The sequence below is a fragment of the Hippopotamus amphibius genome, chromosome 2, assembly GCF_030028045.1.
Source record: "Hippopotamus amphibius kiboko isolate mHipAmp2 chromosome 2, mHipAmp2.hap2, whole genome shotgun sequence".
NCBI lineage: Eukaryota > Metazoa > Chordata > Mammalia > Artiodactyla > Hippopotamidae > Hippopotamus > Hippopotamus amphibius.
The window spans coordinates 217623081-217644333 of NC_080187.1; the positions used below are offsets into that span (position 1 = coordinate 217623081).

A 21253-nucleotide genomic window follows, 5' to 3' on the forward strand; every position below is an offset into this window, starting at 1 on the left:
TCCCTCTCTCTCTCCCTTCCTACCCTCCCACCTTTGCTTACCTAACCTAAGGTTTCACACTTGCTTCCAAGTTTTATGGCATTTTCAAGCTCCCATACTGCGGTATAATAGGAATAATACACTTCCTATGAAGTTAGGGCCTCGGACAACAGATCAGCGGCAGCACCCCTACCCCAGCATCCTTTCAGGTACTGGGGGACATCTCAGCCCCCAAGAGTCTTTTAGCCCCCTTTTATTCCTAAGGACCTGCCACTGCCTTTGGCTTCCAGAGCCCAGCAGGCTCCAGGCTTCAGCCCCCCATCACTTTGCATTTCTTTTCTGATTTTAGTTCATGGAGATCTTATTTTTTCAGCCTGGCTATGTCTTTTTGGTTTGCTTTATATATTTCACCTATTTATTGCCGCCGTTTGGAGAAGAGAGGATGCATTCAAACCCAAGTTCTCCAAGCCATCTTAAAGGGAAACATTTCAACAGTGTTCTTTTTAAAAGAACATATGTCAACATGTCAGACTGCAGCAAAAAAGACATTGGGGGAAGCAATATGATAGCAAGACTGAGTGCCCTGGAGAGAATGTGGCAAAGTCGCCGTTTTTCGGTGATCACCCCCCCAGACCCTGCCCTTCCCACCTGGTCCCTCCAGTTGTTAGGTTTGCCTGTTGGGGCCCAGACAGGGGAGGAGGTGGGGGGCTGGAGCGAGAGAGAGGAGGGCCACGGGCTACAGGAATACGCCTAATGCCCTTTTGGATCCTGGACTGAGGCACCACTTCTGGCCAGGTCCAAAAGTAAGGCTGCCCTGGCGCTGATGCCTATCTTGTGAGGTCCTCCAACTCCCAAGGGAATGATACTGATTCCAACACTTAGTGAGGACCACCTGGCTGGAGGAGGGGGTGCTTGCTCCCTTCAGTCACCTGAGCCGCCTGTGGTCAGCACAGGTTGTAAGGCTCAAGGGGAGGACACAGCCGGCCCACTCTGGCTCCATCCCGTCCCTTCCTCAGTCACCCAATCTAGGTAAGGGGCCCCTGAACTATGCCACCCTCCCAAATTCCACCCCCTTTTCTAAGCGCCCTTTCCCCAGTGTCTGCAGATAGCTGCGCCCCACTCTAGCTGGCTTACTCTCCACTCCCTGCAGTGCTCCATTTTTCTTCAGCAAACCCCATGGGCACAGACTCGAGGTCTTTTCCTGAAAGACCTCCCCCCGAGTCCTGACGGCAGGCAAAGCCCAGGCACCTCTCGGCTGGAGTACAACCACTTTCCCCAGCAGTAGAGGGATCCAGAGCCACTGTCTGCCTCAGTCTCCCCAACTGTAAAAAGGGTGCACACGCTTTCCGCCGGCCTCCCTTCAAGGAAAGTTGGAGGCGGGAGTAGGTCGGGAAGTACAGAGGCCAGCCCCCGGGGGACGACCCTAGGCGGTTGGCGGAGACGAGCCAGTCCCGCCCCGATGGTGCCGGCCCCGCCCCTGGGGTCTCAGCGCCCCGCCCCATCCCCGAGTGGGCGTAGCTCACAGCTGCCGCCCCCAGCGGGGCTCGGCTGGGCTCTCCGCGGGGTCCTAGTGCCCGCCGTTACCACGACTTCAGACCTCCGAGGCCGCGGGCACGGCTCTCACTCGCCTGCTCGAGGCTGCCAGTGCCCGAGTGGTCCGACCGCTGAACTCGCCTGGGCTGCCTCTCCAGCCCCCGCCCCCGTCATGAGAAGTGCGCTCCCCCTGCTCCTTTTCTTCCTGATTGTCCTTTGCGGGCAAGGTGAGTTCTCTTCGGGGAAGGAGGGAGGGGCGCCTGGGTCGGGCAGAGCCCGGCTGGGCTGGCCACAGGTGGGAGGGAAGGGAGCGTGCCCTGCACCCGGGGGAGTGGCCCGAGATCGTCCGGGACGAATGGGGGCGTGGGCGGGGCTAAGCCCACTCGCGGCAGCAGGGGCGGGCCAGGATGAGTGGGTCTGCGAGGTTTGGGGTGGGGACCGCCTGTCCTCTGCACGGCCGCCAGGGCCACCCTCCGTATAGAGCGCCTTTGGGCTGGGCAGCGGGGCTGAGTGGTACCCGCTTGACGAGCAGCTCTGCTCAATCCCAGCGCTATTGTAGACGTAGGGAAACTTAGCTTGGGGGTGAGGAGGGGTACCCAACTCCCCAGCCCAGATGCGTTTGGGGGTGGATCTCCTACACACTTTTACGGTACCTCTGCCTCTGGTCACTCACCCCTAGGGGTTGGCCGGCGGGGAGAGCCAGCTTGACTGAGTGTGGGGCTGGTGAAGTGCAGCCTGCCACTCAGGAACCTGCAGATTCTGACACCTGGAAGGGAAATCCAGTCAGCCCTTCCCAGGCAGAGTCCAGATACGGTGAGGATTGCCTGCTCCCCGCCTCAGTCTCCCCACCTGAGTTCCAAGGACTCTTCAGCTCCTACCCTGCAGCCCAAGCTTGTCCTCACAGCCTTCGTCAACCTAGAGGACCAGGGCTATATCTTCCTTGGACAGAGACACACCATCGGGGGTTTTGGAGGTAGGAGTCGGGGGACGTACAAAGTTCCTACAGGCAAGCAGAGATCTTACCAAAGACTGTGTCTACACTCCACATGTGCGTCTTGCCTCTGTCACCACTTGCTCAGTGACCCTCTCTGGGCCTCGGTTTCTCTGTCTGTTCAATGGGGATGATATGCCCTGACTACATACTTGGGGACTCAGATGTGAGTCAGCTGCACTGTTTCTTAAGTACAGTCCCGGGCCCACCTGCATCAGAAACACCCAGTACACATCCCCGGGCCCCATCCTAGGCTCACAGGATGAGAATCTCTGGAAACGGAGCCTGGGAATCTGCACTTACACAAGCATGCAGGTGATTCTTCCACGTGATCAGAGAAGCTGCTGACCATATATCATGAGCTCTCTGTGAAACGTAAAAACCTCAACTTCTTGAAAAAACTCCGTAGCTGCCCTTTAATAAATACAAATCTCTTCTTCCTTTCCTCAGTTAAGGACACACATCCCCAACTGAAAATCGCTCAGCCTTTCAGGTGCCCACTTGCCAAGATTCCACTGACCCTTTACTTTCTGTGGTTTGTATTCCAAACCAATAGGTATTGCCTTTCCATTTTACCCATACGGATTTTACCGTCAGCTCTGCTCTTCTCAAACTGTACACACACTCACACATTTTAGAATTCCATCTGTGGCCTCCTCTCAGACTCTTAACCCCTTACCGGTGGGGAGCAGCTGTTCCAGAGGAGGCCTCCGAAGGCAAGCCCTGGACAGAGGCAGGGCGGGCCCAGTCCGCCTCCGAACCACTGGGTCATGACTGACCCCTAGTGGTGGCCTCTTTGTGTAACTGTGCCGGCCCCAGGGCTGGGAGGTGACCCCAACTGTGCCCCCGAAGCTCCCACCTGTTCTGGGCCACCCCTGTCACCTGGGAGTGAGAGGCCTGTTCCTCGTCTTTTGAACCTGGCAGGCCTCAAAGGCATAAAGCAGCAGATTGCAAAGCCTTAATGTGTATCGTCTGCAAGTCCGGCTGCACCCCGTGCACATATACAAGTACAGACACAGGCACAGGCACGAGTACACACTTGGCTCTGGACGCCAACGTGGCTGCTTCAGGGACAGGCTCCTCACGGGGAAGTCAGCAAGGGCACAAAAGAAGGCACAGGGATCAGGGCAGGGCCTCTACCTGAAAGAGCATCCTAGACCTGGCTCTGCCTCTGACTTGCTACGGCTCCTTGAGTAAGTTCCTCCCCCTCTTTGGTCTCAGTTTCCCCAGGTAAGAAATAGAGAGTGGGCTAAATGGCCTAAGGTCTTCAGAACCTCTTTCTCTGGATCCCACAGCTGGTCCTCAAGATGGGTGAGGGTCTCTAGGGGCCAGCTGAACGCCTGAGAGGCAGGACAGGCCCAAAGGTGAGCAACCTGAGCATCTCAGGTGGGCTCAGAGCTGGAACGCAAGCCCCCACAGCCTGCAGAGCAGCCCTGGCCTCTGAGATACCCAGGTAAACAGCCTCCTGGGGGCTGCAGAGATGTGGGATCCAGCCTCCCCCAGCGCTGCAGGGCTGGGGGGCCGGGAGCCTCAGACTCTGACCCGAGCTGTCCCAGACATGCCAGATGGACTTGGGCAAGTCACACCCTGCTGAAATGATGGGTCAACTCAAATATATATAATAAAGAGGGGCTGTGGGAGACACCCAGCTATAGCCTGTGGCTACAGACTGGCTTCCAGGGTATTCAAGCAGCTGGCCTCTGGGAGGGGGTCTGGGGTATGAGAGGCAGGGCTCAGAATGTAGGCCAAGCATCCACAGGACCCCCTCTGGACAGCCTGGGGCAGTCGGGGGGAGGGAGAGTGGGCAGCAGGTATGCTGGGAGCATCTTCACAGGCACTGAATATTGCATCTGCTCCAGTTAGGCAACGAGTTGGAAAGTGCATGGAGCAGGCAGGGTGGTGGCTGCTCCCTGTGGCCTTGTGTCCAGCCCAGCTCCCACCCAGGAGTCCACCTCAGACTTCCTTTGTCGGGCAAGTCACACTCTGGGCCCTCTGGCCTCATCCAGAGGGAGGGATTTGGTAGGACAGAGTGAACTGGCCCCTCCGGGGAGGATGCCATCCCAGGCCTGGGCCTGGTGAGCCGGCAGACCCACCCCCAGCTCGTCAGCCTCCCTTATTTCCTTATCCTTTTCCCACTTTCTTGCCTGCCCCCACACTATTTCCTCTGCACATCCTCATCTCTTCCCCCATTCCTGGGGTCTCCTGTTCAGGTGTCCTTGACCTTTCTCTGAGGCTCCCTCTTCCCAAGGCCCCTCCCTGACCTGCGCGTACCTGAAGTCACCAGAGTGAACAAGATGAGCTCCTGAACCTCACCTTCACTCCAAGACGTGTGAGGGAGATGGAACGAAGACCCAAATACCATGTGGCAAGAGATCTGGGCTGTGAAAAGGGGCAGATCTGGGACTGTGGCAGCTCAGTGGGGCTCCCGGCCAGGTCAGGCTCCTTGCAGGAGACTGCATTTGCTGGTTAAGAGTATGATTCTGAGTCCAGACCTCTCCTTTAAGCTCCAGACCAGGAGCCAACTGCCAGCTGGACCCCTCCATTTGGTGTCTCGAAGTGCACCTTGCACTCTGTAGGGCCGAGTCTGAACCCAGGAAACTTCCCCTAGCCCAGGCCTTTTCTCTTTTAGTGAAAAGCATCATCATCTCCCCAGCTCTGAACACAAACCCACGTTTGAGTAGCACCTCTCCTGCTCTACATGGAAGGCTCTCTGAGGGCAGGAGCCATTTCTAGGCTCGTGCTGTTATCCTCAGCACATAATGCAGTGTCTGGCACAAGAAAGACTTCGGATATTTGATGGCTGGTGGCCCAGGGGCTGTCCCGGCAGAAGAAAGAGTGTGCTTGAAGATTTAGAAGTGAGACAGTGAAGGCCACATGGAGAAAGGAAAACAGTATATGTGGCCAAAATATAGAGTACCTGGGCATAGAGGTGGAGAGGTAAGAAAAGATCAGGTTGAGGAAGAAATGCTGATGCCAGGGACTTTGGATGCTAAGCTGAAATATTTGGATTTGAACTCTACCTGCAGCTCTGAGAGGTTACGGGCAGGGATGGGCTCTGGTCTAGTAGCTGTAGGAAGACCACTCTAGCATTGTATGGGACATGATGGCAGGGGCAGAGTCGGGGTGGGGAGACCAGCAAGAAGGCTATTGGAAGAGCCCGGCGCAGGGTGGTTAGCTAGGACCAGGAGGGATGGATAGGGAAGGACAGACTAAGAGATTTGGAAAGTAGAATAGACAAAACTGGGTGGCCACTTAGATGAACCAAGGGAGGGGTCAGAAAGAGATGCCCAGGCTTTGGACTAGACGTCTAGAGCGTGGGGTGCCATTCATTGCTAGAGGGAACGGGAAGAGGAAGATGTAGGGCGTGGGAGAAGACAGCTGAGCTCTGGCTTGAATAGATTTAATTTGAAGTCCCCAAGGAGAGGTAGGCCTGCCAGCACCTTAGCTGCTCCAGCTGGCCTGAGGGCACCTGTACTCTCTGGCCCTCACAGCTCTCCCTTTCAGTGCCATCAGCTGGGTGAGGACCCAGAAGATCTGACTGTGTGTTTTCCCAGGGGACTGCCGCATGGCCAACGCAGAGGAGAAGCTCATGGACGATCTCCTGAACAAAACCCGCTACAACAACCTGATCCGCCCAGCCACCAGCTCCTCCCAGCTCATCTCCATCCAGCTGCAGCTCTCCCTGGCGCAGCTCATCAGCGTGGTAGGTAGAGGGGACAGCTGTGCCTTCCCCATGGCTGGACACTGTACGCTACATGCTCCTCGTGTGAATGCTCCCCTCAGAGCTGCTTCCAGGGCCAGGGTTTCACACCTGTGCGTGGGGAGAGGAAAGGACCACAGGGAAGATTAACGGTGGGCATGGTCACCTTGGGCACCCCCAACTCAGGGACAGCAGAGGGGAGAAGGGGAACTCCCTAGTAGCCTTCCTCAGCACCCCCCACCAGGCTCCACATCCACACATCAAGACCTGACAACCCACCTTGTGGACTCTGTAATCCATTCTTCGTTTCCATACCTGCAGTGACTGCCCTCATTTATCCAGACCTTCACCCAGTTGGCTAGACCGATGCAGCAGCTGCCTCTGGTCCCGTCCCTACACCTGCACCCATCAGTTTCTATACCCTAGTTCCTATCTCCCACCCAACAGGTAGGGGGTATGTGAAGCCATCCGTTGAGGAGACTGGGGGAGATGATAGGGTAGAAGGAGGAGAAGCTTAGGGCCATGTTGGAGACCCACCTGTCTATGGCAGGCCCACTGGCTGCCTACCCAGTGGCCATTCCCCCCTCACAACTTCTTTGTTAATGAAACTATGACTTCATTAGATACTGGATACTCATGAGCTTCATGGGTCCTTCTCTGGCTTCCTTGCCGCATATTATTAAGTCTTAGCTAACCACTGTAATTCTATTCCTCCAGCCAATAATCAGTTAAGCGTCGGGCATGAGCTGTAGCCCTGGCATTGGGATGTAGGGGCTGCCTAGAGGGGTGGGCGTCTCTGGGAAAGTTTTCCTCAAATTCAGAAAGGGACCCAAGAAGAGATTTGCCATTTCCTGCCACAGACATTGTCATGTGAAGATTTTATATTTCGAACCATGGCCACCATCTCATGATCATGGGGGAAAAAACAAGAAAGTCATAGAGTCCTGACATCACTGTTAACAGCCTAGAATCCTGACATCATTGAATTACTGCATTAACCAACACTGAAATGATTGGCCTGCTCTCTTGTTATGTGATGTAATAGACGTCTCTATTGTTTTAGCCACTCGTAGTTGGATGTTTTATCGAACATTCAGCTATGCTTAAAGCCAAAGCATTTTAATTGGTTCTGGGATCATGGATTTGCAGGTGACTCCAAACTGGGAAACTAGAGTGCACAAAGTGGGCAGGACATCCCTAGCAAAAAGAAGAGCACATGCAAAGGCACACACAGCATTTTTGGAATGAACGAATCATAACTTAGAGGCAGAGTCAGGGGTCTCAAAGTTTAGGCAGATTCCTTAATTTATGCATATGGAAAAAGATCAGATGGGAACAATCTAGGACCTTGTCTGGGAGTTCTGGCAATACCAGAGTAGATCCAAAATTGCCTGACTCCCAGCTCTGTACACTGACTGGCCACTCCTTTTCTCAAGACCTTGCCAGGGCACTGGAAACCCACTGTGCCTCTCCTCCTGAGCCTTGGGAAGCCAACCAAGGGGGCTGAACCTCCCTTGGTCTGGCGGCTGCCTTCTTACCGTCAGCCTCTCTCTCTAGCACACTCGGCTCTCACAAGCCCAGCGCCTCCAACCTATAGCTCTCATGAAGGCTTTGGCCAAATTAATGGCTGGCTTCCTCCCCTGGGACGCAGCACAGCCCAAGAATGGGGGAAGGGTGAAAAGCCTGTGCTCTCTGTCCCTCTCCCCTTCACAGGCCAACTGGAAGGAATAAGCACTTCCATCCAGGCTGCTCCCAGGCTGGTGTCTGAATGTTATTGTCCAGCCAAAGGCTTTTTGCTTAATGGGGTGAGCCGAGCTGCTGCCCTGCAGCTGCTGCCCTGGTGAGGATGAACAGGAAGGCAGCTCTAGCCACGCTTCCAGGCTAATTCTGCCCCTGCCAGATCTGCTCTGTGGTCCCTGTGGGATAATAGAAGTTACCAAAGGAGGAGGGCACACAGCCTCCAGCCCCCACGCCTGTGAGTGTAGCACAGTGAACCGTCATAATCCTGAAAGCTGTGTATAGAGCACATATGAGGTCTGGGGGGTTCTTTTTCCTTCTGTATTTCAGGGTTTGGTTTTCAAGGAGGGAGAGTTATGGGCATAACCAGTTTAAAGGTGGAAGTTTCTAGGGAGCAGGCAGGGAATTTGTGACGTGTAAGGCCAGCAGGCTTTCAGAAGCAGCTCTTTGGGAAGGCCGGGGCTGCCTTTGGGAAGGCAGCTGCTGTGGGAGTAAAGGGGGCTGAGGCATAGGACTAAGGAACAAGAGAACTTTCTGGGTGGTAGAAATGTTCTATAGGAGGTGGGTTACCTGGATAATGCATTTGTTAAAACTGAGCAAACGATACCCTTAAGATCTATGCATTTCGTGGTGTGTAAATTGTACCTCAATCTCACTGTATGTAAATTGTGCCTCAACTTAAAAAAAATTTTTTTAAGACAGATGAAGGTTTTCAACTTTCAGTAAAGACAGTGTAACTGTTGCAGATTAACATTTCCACAAGAACAATTAGAAAAGCCAGACAAAAATGCCTCTCCTCTCCCAAACCTGTTTGAAGGTCTTGGAGGGCTTAGCCAGGATAAGGGACCAGGATCCAGGAGGTGACCCTGACGGTCTCTGGTGCTTTTCCCATCGTTTGATGATTGGTAAACAGTATAGAGCAGGGGCAAGGGAGCTGAATACAAAGTGGTGGCTAAGAGGTTGGGAAGCCTAGCTGAATGCTTGGCACTCTTATGGGGCTGGGATGACACAAATTGGAATTGAGCCCCACTAAGGAGATGGGACCTTGGTGAGGACCTTGAGGACCATCCCTCAGAGTCAAAATGAATCAAGAACAAAATGAATCAAAAACAGACCAGACCTCACAAAAACTAAAACCTGCTTTGAACCAGCTTAGTCACAGACTAGATGAAGGTGATCTGCCCTCCTCTAACTGCCTGCCATAAAGCCAAAGTCAGTCCTCCCTGGAGGCAGATAAAGTCAGAGAAAAACTTATTAGGCAGGCAATAAGACAAGACAAAACAAGAAAAATCCAAGACAGAAAAGAAAGAAACAGACGCACAGATGATTCACATATTGGAGTCATCAGACATAGACTTTAAAATAACCGCCATTAAGATGGTAAAATTTATGTTATGTGTATTTTACCATTATTAAAAATAAACAAAATAAATAAATGTTCTTAAAAAGAAATGCCATGTATTAATATGTTCAAGAAACTTACAATGATGGAGAATTTAAAATTTACTAGATGGGTTTAATAGTAGATTGGTCATAGCAGAAGAGAAAGTTAATGAACAGGAAAAGAGGTCAATCAAAAATATATAGACAAATGATAGAAAAAAAGGAAGGAAGATACTGAAAAGAAGATAATATGATATGTGGTTTAAAAAATGTCAGGTCTAATGTGTATTTGGAGTTCCAGAAAGAGTGACAATAAAAATAAGGCAGAAGCAGTCTGAAGTGATTCTGATGGAGAATTTTCCAAAACTGACTAAAGACATTAAGCTACAGATGCAAGAAGCTCCATGAACACTATGAAAGGTAAATACAAAGAAAATCATACCCAGGTACATCATACGCAAACTCCTGGCAACCAAAGACAAAGAAAATCTTAAAAGTAGTCAGGTGGAAATAAAAGTCAGAAGCAACAATAAAACTAACAGCTAAAAATGGAAGCCAGAAAATTGAATGACATTTTTAAAATGCTGCAAGAAAGAAACCACAAACCTAGAAGTATACAACCAGTAAAAATATAATTTAAAATTGAAGTTTAAATAAAGATGTTTTCAGACAAAATAGAGAGAAAGAGGGAGGAAGGGAGGGAGAAAGAGAGAGAGAGAGAATGTAATACAAGAAGATCCAATACTAAAGGATATTCTTTAACCATAAGGAAAATGATCCCAGATGGAGATGGAAATACAGAAATATAGGAAAGAATTAAGCACAACAGAAAGGGTAAATATATAGGTGAATTTGAATTGATATTGACAGTATAAAACAAAAAAAATCTTGCAATGTTTTAATTATATGTAGAATTAAATACATGTCAATAGCCTAAAAGTAAGTAGGCAGGTAGATGAAATTGAAATGTTCTAAAGTTCTTGTCTTGTTCTGGAAGTGATAAAAGTACTAATTTATATTAGAGGCTAAAAAGTCAAGTATATGCATATTGCAGGCTCCAGAGTAACTACTAAAAGAAGAGTCACGTTAGTATGGGGAGAAATGGATAATAAAATAGTTAATCCAAAATAAGACAAGAAAAGAGAGAAAGGGAATAAACAGAAAACAGATGGTAGGTTTAAACCCAACTATATCAGTAACTACACTAAATGTAAATGGCCTAAATACTCTAATTAAAACAAGACATTGGCTATTTACAATAGCCAGGACATGGACGCAACCTAAACGTCCATCAACAGATGAATGGATAAAGAAGATGTGGTACATATATACAATGGAGTATTACTCAGCCATGAAAAGGAATGAAATTGGGACATTTGTAGAGACATAGATGGACCTAGAGACTGTCATACAGAGTGAAGTGAGTCAGAAAGAGAAAAACAAATATCGTATATTAACACATATATGCGGAATATAGAAAAATGGTACAAATCAACTGGTTTGCAAGTCAGAAATAGAGACACAGATGTAGAGAACAAACATATGGACACCAAGTGGGGAAAGCGGGCTGGGGTGGGGGTTGGGGTGGGATGAATTGGGAGATTTGGATTACCATATATACATTACTAATAAGAAAAAAAAAGGTCAAATTTTACACTTTAAATATATGCAGTTTATTGTGTGTCAAATGTATCTCAATAAAAGTTCTTTAAAAAAAACAAAAAACGAAACAAAACAAAAAAAAACCAAGACATTGGGATGGGGGAAAAGACAATTTGCATGCATCCCTTTCTCCTCTTCCCATCTACCCCTCAACAGCCTGGAATGTGGGTATAATGGCTGGAGCTGCAGCAGCCACTGTGGACCATGCAGGTGAGGGCCACACTCTAGGTGTAGTAGAGAAGAAATCTGGGAGGAACCTGGGTCCCTAAGGACTTTGCAGAACAAACCCGCCATATTACAGGCATACCTCAGAGATATTGCATAAGAAAGGTATGACTGTATGTCCAAACTGTTACATGAGAGAGAAATAAACTTTATTTAAGCCAGTGTTACTCTGGCTTCCAGTTACTGGCAACTGAACCTTTTTCTACTGACACACTTACCAAGTTTAGGATTCAGGACAGGTTCCTAGAGGAAGTGACTCCCAAGCTGAGATGAAGATGTTGAAAATTATCTTGGCGAAGAGGAGGCAGGGAAAATGGTATAGAGTGAGAGCACTACACACATTCAGAGAACTGAAGAAGGCCAGAGTGAGGGCAGGGGTGAAGGGAAGAGCACAGAATAAAGTTGGCAAGACCTTACAGACCCTGTGAAGGAGCTGGATTTTTATTTTACATGTGAAGGAAGCCACAGAAGTGACCTAAATAAAGATAGGATTAAGGTGGAAATGGCAGGAACTTTTGAAGTTTCCTCTGGCTGCAGAGGCAGAATAGATGTGTGTCTGTAGGGGGTACGTGTGCAGGGTGGTCATAGACCAGTTGGGAGGGTCTTGCAGTGGTCCAGGTGAGAGATGGATTATGGTGGCCTGGACTATTAGGATTCTTGTATTCTTCAGAAAATATTTATTGCATATCTGATACATCCCAGATACCCTGATACTCTTCCAGGTGCTATCTGCCCTCAAGGAACTTAGATTCTAGTAGGAGGTGGCATACAATACACTAATAGAGGTGTCCAGTGGCAATAAAAGCTGTGAAAAAAAATGAAGCAGGGTGAGAGGGAGAGAGGTGCTATTTTATGTAGAAAGGTCAAGGAAGACCTGAAGAAAGTGAGGAAGTCAGCTCTGTGGATTTCCAGGAAGAGGGAGTAGCATGTGCAAAGGCAGAAGCAAAGAGACAAGTGCAGCCGAAGTGGGATGAACAAACGGGAGAGTGCTGAGATAGGAGGATCTAGATCTAATGGGGAGGGAAGTGAGGAGGGGGCAGATCATGGTTGGCCTTGTAGGCCCCAGCCAGGACTTTGGCTTTCACTTTAGATGAGCTAGGAGGGGAGTGGAGGGTTTCAGCAGAGCAACCCAGTCTTAGGAGCTGAAATTTTAAAAGAATCACCCTGGGTGCTCTATAGAGAATAGACTAAAGGCAGGCCAAGGCAGAGCAGGAGGGCCATTTAGGAGGCTACTGCAATAGTCCAGACAATGATGATGGTGGCAGAGGAGACGGGGAGAAGCAGACAAATTTGAGACTCATGTAGGAGATAGAATCTATAGGACTTACTGATGGATCAGAGAGCAAGGGATCAGGGACAACTGGCAGGTTTCTGACTTGTGGAATTGTATGGCTGGGGGGTGCCATTCACTGAGATGGCAACGCCAGTGGAGGCCCAGGTCTGGGTGAAAATCATGAGCTTTGTCTCAGGCACGCTGGGTGTGAAATACCTCTGAGCTGTCCCAGAATGTTAGGTGGGCAGTTGGTCACAGGGCCCTGGAGCCCAGAGTGATAAATTGGGGTCCATCACCTCCTACCTGGTGAACTGATAGCCTCATTTCCCTCCCCAGAATGAGCGAGAACAGATCATGACCACCAATGTCTGGCTGAAACAGGTAAGTGCCCTGCAGGGTCCCCAGCCCAAGGAGGAGTTTTCTCCAGGGCTGCCCCTTGGCGGTGAGGGACCTGCAAGTGATGGGGCCTTGCCTGTCTGCTCAGGAATGGACAGACTACCGCCTGGTCTGGAACAGCTCCTGCTATGAGGGTGTGAACATCCTGAGGATCCCTGCAAATCGAGTCTGGCTGCCTGACATCGTGCTTTATAACAAGTAAGTGGCAAGGCTGGCCAAGGTGGTGAGGGCCAGCCCAGCGGGTCCTCTAGTCCTGTGCTTCACCCAGACTTCCAGGCTGTCAGGCTGCAAGAGGAATTAGAGATAAGCAGAGCCAGCACCTTCAGTTACAGATGGGAATCAGAGGCCCAGAGATGGGGAGAGACTTGTGTCTCACTCAGGCACAGCTGGGACCCGGGCCAGCATCCTGACCCCAAGTCTGGTGCTCTTCTGTCCTCGATACTGTCTTTTTGACCTTCAGTTGCTTTGTCAGTGTTGGGCGTTGGTAGCACTGACTTGATATGCATAAATATCTCAGGGAGGTGGAGAGGGATAAAGAGACTTCCCAGGTTGTAGTTGTACCTGCAGAAGCATGAAATGAAATGGTCTAAGGACAGAAAGACCTGACTTCAAATCTTAGCTGTACTGCTTACTGGTTTTCTGACCTTGAAGAAAACAACTAGCTTCTCTGAGCCTGGGTTTTCCCATCTGTAAAATGGGGATGATTGATGATGATACCTACTTCATTGGACTGTTGTGAGGCTTAAGTGAGCTAATCCACATGAAGCCTTCAGGCTGCTTCTTGGCAGGACTCTCTCCACTACGCAGTTGCCAAGTAAAGCAGGCCTTTCCAGTGAGGGCATGGGGGTTTGGGAGAGTGATTGGTGAGAATCCTGCCGGGCTCCCTGGCGAGTTCTAAGAACAGCCAGGCATCATCTATGGATTTCATGATGTTTTCCTCCATGCCCTGCCCCCACCCCCAGCGCCGACGGGACCTACGAGGTGTCTGTCTATACGAACGTGGTGGTCCGCTCCAACGGCAGCATCCTGTGGCTGCCCCCTGCCATCTACAAGAGCGCCTGCAAGATCGAGGTGAAGCACTTCCCCTTCGACCAGCAGAACTGCACCCTCAAGTTCCGCTCTTGGACCTACGACCACACGGAGATCGACATGGTCCTCAAGTCGCCCACGGCCAGCATGGATGACTTCACCCCCAGTGGTGAATGGGACATAGTTGCCCTTCCCGGGCGAAGGACGGTGAACCCGCAGGACCCCAGCTACGTGGATGTGACTTACGACTTTATCATCAAGCGCAAGCCACTCTTCTACACCATCAACCTCATCATCCCCTGCGTGCTCATCACCTCCCTGGCCATCCTCGTCTTCTACCTGCCCTCCGACTGCGGTGAGAAGATGACGCTGTGCATCTCTGTGCTTCTGGCGCTCACCGTCTTCCTGCTGCTCATCTCCAAGATCGTGCCGCCCACCTCCCTCGACGTGCCGCTCATCGGCAAGTACCTCATGTTCACCATGGTGCTGGTCACCTTCTCCATCGTCACCAGCGTCTGTGTGCTCAACGTGCACCACCGCTCACCCAGCACGCACACCATGGCACCCTGGGTCAGGCGCTGCTTCCTACACAAGCTGCCCACTTTCCTCTTCATGAAGCGCCCCTACAGCAGCCCCTCCAGGGCCCCCCAGCCCAGCCAGGCTCACCTGACCAAGTCTGAGGCCACTGCCACCTCCTCTGCCATGGGCCCCGCCCGCTCCTCCAACCTCTACAGGAACTCCATGTACTTTGTGAACCCCACCTCTGCAGCTCCCAAGTCTCCAGCCGGCTCTGACTCCGTGGGTATCCCCAGGGATTTCCGGCTGAGGTCTTCTGGGAGGTTCAAGCAGGATGTGCAGGAGGCTTTAGAGGGGGTCAGCTTCATCGCCCAGCACATGAAGAGTGAGGACCAGGACCAGAGTGTAAGTTGCCAGCCCAGCCCCCAACATAACATAGTCAGTTTCCCGTTTCCTGAAGTTAGTTCACGAGACAATGGCTCTCGAATTCTTTGTTTAAATAAGGAATCCAAGACTGAAATGAGTTTTAGTCTAGTTTCATGCCTCGGGAGAGAGGAAGGAAGTACCAGTGATCCTTTTTGTTCGTTTTGGTTTCCCCCAAAGCAGAGCCTGATATAAGGACCTGGGCAGAGAGAGTTTTTTGAGACGTGATCCCAGGAAGCAAAGTGAGAAAGTGAGAGAGGGAAAGGAGGAAAGCCAGTGTGGGTACCAGTGAGCAGGATATGCCAGGGGCTCTGGGGACTAGTCCAGTCAGAGACCCTCTGTGGAAGCCTCAGAGTCATCCTCCGGGAGGGAAAAGGGTATTTGCCCCTCAGGTCCCATCCCCCTTGGCTCGAGTAGCCTTGGGGCATTAACTCCCCTGCACTTCCTGGTTATGCCAGCTGGTTGTGGAGCAAGCAGTTTTGGTGCTGGAGAAAGCCCTGGGGCAGAGAAGAGAGAAGAAGCACAGGAAGTGGGAGGCTGTCGTGGGCTGGAAAATGATTCAGCAGCCTTTACGGACATAGGTGAGCCAGGACACCGAGGGCATCTGCTCCCATCCTCGTCAGGCTTGCCAAGAAGCCACACAAACATTTATAGCTCTTAGGAGTATAGACCCAGCCATTTAAATATTATTGCTACCAGAGTAATAAGTTATCAAGAAGTTATCAATATCTACTACTATTAGAGATTTCTAAAAAGAGGTTACATTGACGGTCACAGGACAGAGCAGTGAGTTCTGGAGTTTAGGTGTCTTGACTGACTCCTTTGAACAAGTAATGCTTCAAAGGACAACTTTATAATAACTAAACACAGAACGTGATGGTAACGGTTAGAAATGTTCACATACGCTTCCAAACTGGGCAGGAGAACAAGTTTCAGAGTCTTGTGAATGTTCGCATTTTAACACCTTATCAGATCAGATTCTCTGAACAGGTTTTTCTGATACAACATGCAGCTGCATGGGAGAAAGAGGGCATCGCCTTGTTCTTACCTTTCTGCGATTCCTCTTCACCAGCCGCATTCTCAAGGGAAAGCATGGGGATTCCATTAGTTAGTGTCGAGAGAAAAGAGCGAGGCAGAAAAGCTCCAAAAGTACACTGTGAGAAAAGAAAGAAGAGAGTTGTTAACAAGCAGAATATAGGACACAAGCTCCTCTAGACCCTTGTCCTTGGAGTATGGTCCTTGAACCAGCAGCACCCGCCTTGGCTGGGAGCTGGTTTTTAGAAATAGAGCATCTCAGGTCCCACCCCAGACCTGCTGGCTCAGCAGCTACATGTTCACCACATTCCCAGGGGATTCCTAGGCTCGGTCCAGTTTGAGAAGCACAGCTCTACAAAATTAACAGATATCAGTTTCTAAAAAATTAATTTAATTATGCTTGCTTTAGTTCAGAACCATTCGGTAGCTCAGCATCCATCCCCTAATTCCCTGACTCCCACATGCAGCCTGGGGTCCTGCTGGCTAATTAGGAACCACTTGGGCAACTTTTCAAAATACAGCTTTGGGGCCACCTGTTCAGATTGAGCTGGGATCTCTGTGGGAGGCGGTCCAGGAGCTGCATTTTTAACCAGACCCCTGCTGGCTCCCATGTACATGCAGGTTGAAAAGCTGGTCTCCTGCACCCCTGGCTGAGCCGGCCCCTACCCTGAGCCCCCTCTTCTAAAGCGCTCACCAACCCCTAGGCACGCACAGGCCTCCTCCTGTTTCTAACTCAGTTAATTAAAAGCATCTTGTGGGAGGGAGCCAGGCAGGACCCACGGTTATTTTCATTGCCTTTGTTCATTGAGCTCCAACCACACACCAGGCGCTCTGCCAGGACCTGACATACGTTACTGCCAACTCTCCCAGGAACCAGTGAAGGGGCATTTACTCGAACCCCCATTTTACGATAGAGAAAGCTAGGCCCAGAGAGGCTCATTGACTTGCCCAAGGTCACACAGCTGGCACAGAGCCGAGCCAAGCTCCGTACTCAGATCTTTCTAATGTCATTAGCATTTCTTGCCCTTCCCAGTGCCTTGCCCTGAACTGACACATGGGGGCCTTATTGGTTGATTGACTTTCTCATGTCTAGCTGGAGAGAAGAGGTTTTCTTCCCTTCCAGAGCATGCCCGCCCGCCCCTAAGCCAGCCCAGGCTGTTTCTCATCTTCAGCACTTTCACCCTCCCTGGTGATTAACTGGTCACTTTAAATAGCACAAAAATATAAAAAGAGGGGAAAAGGCGCGCGCACGCACCCTCGCGCGCGCGCACACACACAGTTGTTTGCAGTTAGGGCTGTCAAGAAGAAACCCAAGAGCGCCGTGTGGAGAGTGTGCAGTGCCTGCTGTGTCTAGGAAACAGGCAGCAGTTGTGTTTGGCTGCGGTGTGGGGCTGGTTGACCAGGGATCATCCTGGAAGGTAGAGGCACACCACTGACCAGGGCTCTGACAAATTGGGTCACTGACATCAGCTTGCCCATTGCTGCCCGCATTTGCAACTCCAGAGCCTCTGCTGAGTTCTGCTGATCCAGCCACTCTCCACCAGGGCAAGTGCGCACGCAGAAGGATCCAGGCGGGCTGGGGTGTGAAAGTGGGCATGGGAGCAGGAGACCAGGGTGCTGGGTCTCTCTGGCATCTCCCCCAGGCCAAGGAGGCAGGCACACCTGTGGTGGCACCGGAGGAGGCCAGCCATGTGTGTGCCAATCCTATACCCACACCTGGGTCTGAGAAGACCAGAGAGAGCCTGTGGCAGGGGGTAGGGGTGGGGGGGATGGGGGGGGATGCAGTGGGGAGGGCAGAGAAACCCAGATGATGTGGAAGGAGGCTGGGTCTTAATTATAGGAATTAGCAGACACTGCTGTTAACAGAATTGAGCGAAATAAATAGCAGGATTTCCGGGTGTCCTGCAGGCCCCGTTGCCCAGCCATCACTCAGCTTGGTGCACTTCCAGTCTTTCTTTGGGTGAAGCCAGCTCAGGCAGGGGGCTTGGAGTGAAAATGAGAGCAGGGGTCTTGTGATCATCAGGTCTCATCCCCTTTATTTATAATCCAGTTTGGTTTTGAATCACATATGTGGCATTAACAACCCCTTCCGTTCCTAACCTTCCTGTATAGCCCAGTTCCCAGTGGCTCCGTCAGGCCACGCGCGGCGGGTAGGGGTGGATTGAGGATCTGAGAGGCACACAGGTTCCCGGATGAGAAACCAGTCTCAGACTCAGAACTTGCCACTCCAAGTTCTAAGTGGCCTGCAGAGTTCCTGGCCAGATACGAAAGCCACAACTCAGGGGCAGGAGGGAAAGCAGGGAGGACCCCCTCACTCGGCCCCTGTAACCGGCCCCTCTATCTGCCCACAGGTCACTGAGGACTGGAAGTACGTGGCTATGGTGGTGGACCGGCTGTTCCTGTGGGTGTTCGTGGTTGTGTGTGTGCTTGGCACTGTGGGGCTCTTCCTACCTCCCCTCTTCCAGACCCACACACCTTCTGAAGGGCCCTAGGCTGCCCCGCATGTCTGAGGCCCCCAGGATGTGGGGTGAGATGATGTGAGTGGCCAGGTGGACAGTTTGCTGCTTCCTTCTGGGTCACAGCTGAGAGGCCCTAAAAAATTAGTCTATCAGCCATCATCCCCATCAAACAGCCATGGCCTTGGGAGGGGCAAGGATGGGGGGGCCCGGACCATCCTCTCTGAAGGCCTTGGAGAAACGCCAGGAAACCCCCTGCAGGAGGGTCTTTGGACACCTTAATTCCAGCCTGTCTTCCTTCCCTGCAGCGGGCAGCGGGGATAAAGATGAGCTATAAGAGCGGCACCCATGGTGCGCCAGGCATCTTGCCTGCATCCCCGCCTATCTCTCACTCCCTCTCCCTCCACTCCTCCTTGTCCACTAAGTTCACTGGCCTTATTTTAGTTGCTCACAAGCTTCAAGATCTTCCCAGCTTAGAGCTCTGCATCTGCTGTACATTCAACCCAAACCTTCTTCCCCATATGTCTCCTGAGCTCTTCCCACGGCTACATCATTCAGGGCTCTGCTCCAATCCATCGTTTGTCCAATGTCACCACCTCCAGAGGCCTTCCCCAGTCACTCATTCCAAAGCGTTATCTCCCACAGCCATGTTACCTGACACCTTCCTCCAGCGCCCCTCGGTACCCGAGGCTCTCATTTGGCAACATGTTTATTGTCCACCTCTCACCCACTAGAGTGTGAGCTCCATGAGAGCAGGGGCCTGGCCCTTCATGTTTGCTGCAGTATCCCCAGGGCTTAGGACAGAGCTCGGCACACGGTAGGTGCTCAATAAATGTTTGTTGAATGAATACAAGGCTCCTATTCCTCCTTCAAGCTCAGATGCCTCCCCCCCTCAGCAGCCTTCCCTGGTTCCCCACCCAAAAGGATGACTCTGTCCCCCACAGCCCCCATCACGTTCTGCTTTTTATCCCGGCTGGGTCAGGTGTGTCTCCCTCACAGATGCTCTGATTGGTTTCCCCAACATACTATCTTTTGCACAGTGCCTGGCATGTGGTAGGCACTCAAAATATTTGTGGAATGGAAGAGGATTTTTTAAAAAAAATCTATTTTAAAAATTATTATACAATAAAACTGACTTTTTATGTACTGTTCTATTAATTTTAACACATGTATAGATGCATATAATCAGGATATAGGAGATATTCATCACCCAAAACAGCTCCCACCTGCTACTCCTTTCTGGTCACGTGTCCCTCCACCCATAACCCCTGGCAACCACTGAGCTTTTCTCCATCACTATAGTTTAATCTCTTCAAGAATAACCTTTAGTGAATCGTATAGCATGGAACCTCTGGAGAGCGGCTTCTTTCATTCAGCATAATGCTTTGGAGATTCATCCAAGTTGATGCGGGTACCAATAGTTTGTCCTTTTGCATCCATCATACGGATGTTGAAGCACATGAAGGTTGTTACCAGTTTGGGGCAATTATCAATAGCATTGCTATAAACATTCACTTATAGGATTTTGTGTGAACAAAACTTTTCATTTTTCTAGATAAATCCTCATGAATGTGACTGCATTTATATATACTTTATATAAAACTATCAAGCTGTTTTCTGGAGTGATCATACTGTTTTGCATTCCCACCAGCAAAGTGTGAGAGGCCCAGTTGCTCTGCCTCCTCATCTGCACTTGGTACTGACATTTTTTAAAAAAAATTTAGCCATCCCAGTGGCTGTTAAGTAGTATATCACCCTTGTTTTAATTTGCTTTCTCTAATGGCTAGTGATGTTGGCCATCTTTTTGTCAGCTTTTTGCCTTGTTTGGTCAAGTGCCTGTTTAACTCTTTTGCTCATTTTTAAAACTGGGTTTTAGTTTTCTTACTGCTGAGATCTTAAAAATAGCTATTTAGGTATAATTTACATATCATAAAATTCACCCATTTTAAGTGTACAATTCAATGAGTTTAGTAAGTTTATCGCTATAACCCCGTTTTAGTGCACTGGCATCACCCCAATAATATCCCTCATGTACATCTATTCTTACTTTTGAGTTTTGAGGGTTCTTTATATGTTCTGGATTCAAGTCCTTGGTTGGATATCTGATTTGCAATATTTTCCAAAAAAAGGGCTTCTTGTCAGGAGAACAAGAATGCTCTAAATGGGGGCCTGACAGTAAGCCCCAATTCTTACGAACATGTTCTGAATCCTGCAAAACGTCTCCTTTTGTTTGGTTTTAATGTGGGTAGGTTACCTATTCTGGAAATAATAAAGGTGATTGACATGTCCTGTGATAAAGGGCTCCAAGGAGGCCTGCAGGTGCCTGGCCCCACTTCTCGTAGGTGGTGGGAGAAGCCAAGGGGCCACAGGATGGTTTGTTCCCTCACAGAACATCCTGGAGGACCCTGGGGTGCAGACGGTTGAGTGGGCAGAGGAGGTTCTGCAGGGCTTAGGGGCCAAGAAGTGCAGTGCTCTCTCTTGATGGCTCCATCTCCAAGACTTATTTTTAATTTTATTTCTTTCGTTTTACTTTTTATCAAGAGACATTGCAAACAGATTCTATGGGCTAACAAACCTCCAGGTGCTTCTCATCTGGCCTCAACAATTACCAACACAAAGGCCAATATTGTTTAGACTGACTCCAACCCTCCCCCTCGTGGTAAATCACCAGGACTCTTAAAAACACAAATACCATTATCACGCCTAAAATATTTAACAACTACTTAATAGTGTCAAAATCTTGAGTCCTCGTCCTGAGACTGTGTTAGAACCTTACAAGCAGACCGGCGACCGTGGTCCAGCCCGGTGGGCCCTAAGCCCGGGGATAGGGGAGACTCGCACTCACCCAGGAAGCCAGGGACAGAGATTCGGCGCCTATTCTTCCCCGCGGTCTGCAAGCACCTTCTCCGATTGGC

The 21253-nt window shown here is 50.4% G+C and overlaps 1 protein-coding gene across 1 annotated transcript; it reads left to right on the forward strand.

The window, feature by feature from the left end:
- The first annotated feature begins 1684 nt into the window (after positions 1-1684).
- On the forward strand, positions 1685-19125 carry CHRNB4 (cholinergic receptor nicotinic beta 4 subunit). The gene is made up of 6 exons (XM_057722168.1): positions 1685-1739; positions 6058-6206; positions 12820-12864; positions 12968-13077; positions 13842-14829; positions 18234-19125. Exons 1-6 carry the CDS (start codon positions 1685-1687, stop codon positions 18372-18374), a joined length of 1488 nt encoding a protein of 495 aa, XP_057578151.1. The 3' UTR covers positions 18375-19125.
- Positions 19126-21253: the final 2128 nt, after the last annotated feature.

What these genes read in the sequence shown, in the direction of transcription:
- CHRNB4 (XM_057722168.1), top strand. Translation starts at nt 1,685, where the DNA reads ATGAGAAGTGCGCTCCCCCTGCTCCTTTTCTTCCTGATTGTCCTTTGC. An exon ending in CCAATGTCTGGCTGAAACAG is followed by an intron (nt 12,865 to 12,967) that starts GTAAGTGCCCTG and finishes CTGTCTGCTCAG; the next exon opens with GAATGGACAGACTACCGCCT. An exon ending in GTGAGGACCAGGACCAGAGT is followed by an intron (nt 14,830 to 18,233) that starts GTAAGTTGCCAG and finishes ATCTGCCCACAG; the next exon opens with GTCACTGAGGACTGGAAGTA.